Genomic DNA, 6,799 nt, shown 5'->3' with positions numbered 1-6,799 from the left:
TTTATTAATATATTTTTTATTACTTATAATACTTTATTTAGTTTATATATAATAATAAAAAATTGTAATCTTTTATTCTCACTGATAATATGACAAATTATTGAGAGTACCATGATAATATTTATTTTGTTAAATAGTTATTTAATAATTTATTAGAACTAAAATATATTTATTTGTAATTAATATAACAAGTATAACAACTCCACCTTAGGCCTAACATTTGGGAAGGTCGGGGGGAGGTGGCAAAACTGATTCATTGGGGCCATTCCCATTGTCCACTACAAGTGCCATTGTCATCCCCCATGATGTGTGCACCTCTATATGACAATGCATGAACCAAACCCCTACAATACAACAATTATTTTATTAGAGAATGAATGCCAAGACATTTTATTAATTTATCGAAATTGATAATCTTGGAGATACATTACCTGGATTATTTGCCGTGAATCTGATAGCAAGCCATCCACCGGCAGGGACACTAACAGTGTTCCTCTCTACAGGATCAATAAGATTGAAATTCTTTGGGTCCTTTACGGGGTCAAAATTCCCTAGCCCACTTCCAATTGCATAGAAACTAAAGCCATGCAAGTGCATTGGGTGGCTTTCCAGGGCAAGCCTTACCGTATCTTGTAAGACTAACTGAACGGTTGAGTTGTAAGGAAGACGATAAACTCTTGTCCCGTGCATGGTATGAGGATTTATTGGTTGTATACCCGTATAGTCGAATTTATTTGGTGGGTTGGCAGGGAAATCGTCAGTGTAAACACCTTTTATGTTGAAGTAATGGGCTTGAAGGAGCGAGGTACTTGGTGTATCAAAAGTGATATTGTTAATGTGAGCGACAACACGAATGCCAATAGTGCAAGTTGGGCATGACTTCATTCCAAGGCCAATGGTGAAAAAAAGAGAATGATCAATCTTCAAGGGGACTGTAGCAGGATATTCTTTTGAATTTAGGCTTCTTAAGGCATCAGTAATGTTGTCGACAAGTGGAGTGGAAGCACCTTCAGAAGGCCTGATTGGGGTGAGAACAATGGTGGCTGTATCATTAGAAGTACCAATATAGTGTAACGTGCCAGTGGCGATTATTTTGTTCTTGAAAGGAGAGGCAGAGATCATGAACTTGCCGGTTCCAAGATTTGTTGTTAAAAGAAGATTTGTGGTTTGGCCAGAAGCTATGAGAACTGTATCAGTGTTGTAGGGTTTAGTATATGAAGCATCAACCTCAACTATGGTGAAATTATGGCCAGCAATCTTAAAGTATATGAATTCATTCAGTGCAGCATTGATGACTCTTAGTATGTATGTCCTCCCGGGTTCTACTTGTAATGTATATCCTCCTGAAAATAATGGAAACATTGTCAAAATATATGCATACATAAATGAACCCAGATTTGATTACTCAAATTAATTGAATTGAATAATGTTATGTATTAAATGAGTACCATATTGGATATCAATGATGATGTCTTATCGTATGATATAATATTGTTTTATTTTTAATTCAAAATCATTTAATCATAAATGCTCTATGCGATATTTATTGTAAGCACACATACTCTTATTAAATTGGTTATATAATTTATTTTTTTTTTAAGTAGAATCATCAATTCTCACTAGCCCTTTTAAGATGTTTGACCTTACACGTGTAGGAACTAAGTTAGATAAATTACTTTCTGAAGGGCAACTTAAGGTAGGCTTTGCATAGCCATTAATGGTCTGAGTATCAGACCTACTAGGAGTGAGGCCAGTTTGGAGAGCTTCATTGAGGACAGCTTCAACATCTGATTTCCACCATTCAGCTGCAAGTAAGAGTAAAGAAAATCCAATTATATACAATTAACAATAATTACAATAAATTCAACTTTTTATGAATGAATTAAGTAATTACCTAATACGATGACTTTTTCCTCACGAGGTTTAGGGAAGGGATAAGAAACGCCGGGTTTGGGCAGGATGACAATAGCGCCATGAAGAGTCGCTCTTAGCCAAAAAATGTGAGCATGATAAAAAAGCGTACCCCTTTGGCCAGTGAGCATGAAATTATGCACATAAGATTGGCCAGGTTGAATCGGACACTGTGTTATATATGCAGTACCATCAGCCCAACCATTCCGAAATTGTTTAACTCCATGCCTAAAATATATTGCATATATTGTTTATATCATTTTAACCTTAAAAATGAAAAATAACAAGTTTTTATTACGAAATTCTTAATTACCAGTGGATTGTGACATTGTAATCGACATGGTTATTAACAGTTATAAGCAATGTATCGTCTTCTCTCGCAATGATAGTAGGGCCAGGGAACTTTCCATTAATGGTGACAATTGGTTTAGTTGAACATAATTTAGTGGTATTCTTCGTCACCACCTGAGAGACACAAACACCAAATCCAAGTGAAGTATTGAGAATTGAATATTAAGTATAATGCCCTATGTGGTGGTCACAATATCTGACCAACTTTGAAGATTACTGCATGTAGATTAATTCATTAGCGGACTGTTATCATACTAGAGATTCTACGACACCTTTTTAAAACAATTTACGTGGAGAATTGAATGATTTTAATTATAAGAAAAAATAATTCTTATAAGATTCTCAAGAAACCTTAAGCTTGATATAGAAGTACATTTCGTTAACCCAGTAAGAAGAAAATAAAAATATGTACTAGTGTTGTGTCCCAGACTCCCAGTCATGCTAGTTTAATTTTGGCATAATAAAATACGCTAAAGGATTTACCCCACCCAAGGTTTACTCTTTCCCCAAATTCCCACCTATTATCTTTGAAAAACTCAAATACTCATTCATTAGTTATTAAATTCATTAATTTTAAGAGTAAAATTATCATTTAATTAGTAATATTAAAAAAAAACTAAAAATTTATCTCATTTTTTCTCTTAAACCTTAAAAATTAATAATTTTTTCCATACCAAGTTTTAAAAAGTAACATTTTCCCCCCTAAGGACTAAAATTTTATCTCATTTTCTCTTCTAAATCCTAAAAACTAAATTTTTTTTTCAAATTAAGTTTTAAAAACTAACATTTTCCCTCTTACGGTTTATTTTTTATTCTTCAGCATCATCTCTAGCACCATCTACAAGATCTCTCACTCTCAACCCTTTATCTCCCTTTGGCAATTTCTCTCTCCCTATCTCTTTCTCTGACCATCATGCAAATTGGGACTTTCAACTTGGATAGTGGCTAAAGAGAGAGATTGTCGGAAGAAGAGGTTGTTGATGATGAAGTTAGAGAATAAAAAATAAACTTTATGGGAAAAAATGTTATTTTTAAAATTTAATTTGAGAGAATAATTAGATTTTACAGTTTAAAGAGAAAAATAAAAAAAAATTTAAGATTAACAAATTTAATTAAATTCAATAACGAATAAGTGAATATTTACATTTAAAAAAAAAAGTGGTTGAGAAAAAAGAAAACCTTGGGTGAGAATAAGTCCTTTGGGCAATAAAATATGAGATTTGGGTGTTGGATGATCTGTCACCCCAACTTAATTACATAACTTTGGAAATTGATATTTTCGTGATAACCATGTCAAGTACAAATACTAGGTTATGCGAAATAAAGGACAATGGTGCTAGTAAATAATATGTCAAATGACTAGTTTTCACCTATGTTTTGACAAAAAGGAAGATTCCCACTTTCTTAACATTATAAAAACCATTTTCTTCTCACTTAATTGTTAAAATTTGTTGTCAGTTTTAACAGTTAAACAATATTTATATCATTTTATTAAAATATTATAATAAAAGCATAATAAATTGATATTTTATTCTTTAAATTTAAAATATTATAATAACACCGTTATCAGATTGTAATATAAACATTATTGTAGAAGTATAAATATTATTTTTTGAAATTTTTTGGAGATAAATAGATATTTTTTTTGTCTTATTTGAAAATTTATCATATTCACAGCATATATTTTGAAAAAAATATAATTATAGCACCAATAATTTGTATATAACATTTACAATTCTAATTTGTTGTGTTATGTTAAATTCTTTACGGTGTAACTATCATTTTTTAAATTATTAGGGCATATAAAAAAATTTCAAAATACCCCAAACATTTTTCTAATTTTTAAAATCTCCTAAAAATTTTTATTAACACCCCCAACACTTTCAAAAAATAAAGTTTGCCCTCAAACATACAATGAATTAATATCATTGACAATTTATCTATATTTATACTAGTAAACATTTTTTAATCATTTTAAATTAAAATTATAAATAACAGTAAAAAGTTATTTAATAAAATTTTAAGAGTATATTGTGAGTTAGCTTGATATGTTTTTCTTTTAATGTTTTTAAGTGAAAAATATTGCAAAAAAAAAAAAAAAAATTAGACAATAATTCAATTTGAAAACTCCAATTTTATAAATGATCCTTATAAAATAAAGTATGTTAGCAATATGTAAAATTCATTATATAATTTTTTCAAAGTATTGATGAAGTATTTTGGGAAAAATTGAAATTTAATTTACTATATTTGATGAATTTTTAAGTAGAATTTATAAATTTTAAAAGTTAATTTCGTTTGTGTGCTTGTATATTGGTAATACCCCCTTAAATGTTTTAAAATTTGAAGTGAGTGAATGTTATTGGTAAAATAATAAAACCTTAGAAGGAGAAAAAAAATATGTTTTTAAAATTTAGTTAAGAGAAGATTATAAGTTTTTAAAATTAAATTGCGTAAAGAGGATACAATTTTGTTCTTTTATTATTATTTGTTAAATGATGTATTTACTGTTATAACTAATAGAATTGAATGACGGTAGATATTTAAGTTTTTAAAAGTTAGGGGGTATTACATTGATAATGAACAAAATTTTAGGAGAGAATAAGTCTCTTAACCTTATTTGATTAGGTTTAACTAAACACAAAAAAAAAAAAAAAAGGTTCAATTCAAATAAAGATTTTTAATTTAAAAAATAATAAATAAAAGTTGTGATAATAGCATTACTAGACCAAAAGAGATACCAACATATGGATAGATCACATTTTACTTTATTAAATAGATCAAAATTTCTACTTTTCTTTTTGAAGATACTAAATTTGTATTTTATAACACAAGAAATGGGTCTAATCTCTAAAGTTATTAAAGACTAATTATATGAATTTTTGTTTTAATTTAGAAATGATGATTAGGATAATTTTTTGTTGACGTGGACAATTTAAGGTTGATATGAACAAATTTAGGGTTAATATGGACAATTATAACCATTAAAAATCTCAAATTAACCCAATTTTTCAAATTCAGAATGATGTTTATGTACCATGAATTTCGTTGATTCATACAAAATATTTCATGTAATTAATCAATTGAATTTCAACACAAATGCAGATTCATACACATACAAGTCATCCAACATTGAAATTAAAAGTTTTAAAGATTCAGACAAATCTAATTGAGTCATAGCTAATATGGAATCACTTTTTGATTTGATCGATTGTTGATTTAATGAAATTAGACTTCCTTTTCCAAATGAACTCAAATGACGATACTTTGAATAAGGTATTTTTTTATCGTGCATATTTTAAGAAAATAGATCTAGTCTCCTTTTATACTAGCATATTGGATCCTTCCATCAAATTTCCAATAAACTCAATAGCCAGCACTTACATTGTTATAACCCAAATTTTATGTATGAAGTACATGGTGCATTCAACAAAATTAATCATAATATGTCTATAAAAATTAATTCATTTGGACTATACATTTATCCAACTTTTATTAAATTAAAACAATATTAATGTTTGTCTGGAAAATTTCTCACAGTTTATCCGCGTTAAACCTAGCTTCACTACCTTGTTTCCTTTTATTTTTTAAGTGTATCTTGTTTCTTTAAATTCTTTTAATGAAAAATAATGTTTTATTAAAATCTAAAGAAATTATTTTACACTATTGTCCATGAGTTCTTAGGCGTGTTTTGTGACATAGTTTGCTCATTCTAGTTAGGTTTTGTTTATTTTATGTGACATCTTTTCTATCTTATTTTTTCATCAGGGGCTGGCCATGTGACCCTTCCTCCGTTTATGCTAATAAGGTTAAGCAAGTCCACCAGTTAAAGTATAAGTTGACCTGAAGAAGCCAATCAAATGGATGCAAAAAGCTAGGAAGCTGAAATTTAATTCTTTTTTTCTTATTATGAAGTTCAGTCACTTGATCAAGCAGTGGTTTCAAAATATATATTGGATCAAAAAAAAAAAAAAAAAGGGTAAAGGAGAGGCTGTGATTCAAACCATCCAGGGAAAAAAATTTCCGAAGGTAGCTTTGATGAAGACTCTGAAACTCTCTTGTTTTGTGTATGTAAAATATATACAGAAACTCAAAGTTACAAATATGGCAAACTTAACCCCACTGCAAGAATTTTCTTGTACGTGCTGCTGCAAGGCAAAACATATGCAATAACACAACCCTAAACTCTATTTGCGTTTGAGCAAGAAACTTACATCGAAATTATATCGTCGAACCTTGCTGTCCACTGAAGCTGGAACCAGGCAAGCCATCACCAGCACAACGACTCGAATCCAAGTCGCCATCATCGTCCTTGTGCCCTCTCAGCTCTCTTATTAGTCTCCAGTGTTTTTTACAGCTATGTAAAGATATATAATAACTGTGGTTACTCTCAATGCACTGTTGTAAAACATTTGGTTGTAACCATGTGTTTATTCTTTTTGTTTTAAAGCGTTTGGTTGTACGCATGCGCATTCAATGCAATCAGGATGTAAGGATCAGGTAAATTAAGACATATGATATGAGAGCACGCACAAAG

General features: G+C 29.7%; 1 protein-coding gene across 1 annotated transcript; it reads right to left on the bottom strand.

Annotated features, from left to right (window-relative positions):
- Window positions 1–213: 213 nt before the first annotated feature.
- On the bottom strand, window positions 214–6,569 carry LOC123209528 (laccase-4-like). Its single transcript, XM_044627607.1, has 6 exons — window positions 6,477–6,569; window positions 2,225–2,376; window positions 1,895–2,139; window positions 1,677–1,805; window positions 432–1,343; window positions 214–344 (listed from the first exon to the last, which is right to left on the bottom strand). The coding sequence occupies exons 1-6, from the start codon at window positions 6,567–6,569 to the stop codon at window positions 214–216; spliced, it is 1,662 nt and encodes a 553-aa protein (XP_044483542.1).
- Between the last annotated feature and the right edge of the window lie 230 nt (window positions 6,570–6,799).

This window comes from Mangifera indica, chromosome 2, assembly GCF_011075055.1.
Source record: "Mangifera indica cultivar Alphonso chromosome 2, CATAS_Mindica_2.1, whole genome shotgun sequence".
NCBI classification, from domain to species: Eukaryota; Viridiplantae; Streptophyta; class Magnoliopsida; order Sapindales; family Anacardiaceae; genus Mangifera; species Mangifera indica.
Note: the sequence above shows the minus strand (reverse complement) of the source record. Positions and strands in the feature narration are given on the sequence as shown.

Bases quoted from the DNA above. Each gene is read 5' to 3' on its own strand.
- LOC123209528 (XM_044627607.1), bottom strand. From the start codon at position 6,569: ATGATGGCGACTTGGATTCGAGTCGTTGTGCTGGTGATGGCTTGCCTG. The intron at 2,377-6,476 runs GTAAGTTTCTTG...TGTGTCTCTCAG, and splicing joins TTCGACGATATAATTTCGAT to GTGGTGACGAAGAATACCAC. The intron at 1,344-1,676 runs GTAATTTATCTA...CATTATTTTCAG, and splicing joins CTTAAGTTGCCCTTCAGAAA to GAGGATATACATTACAAGTA.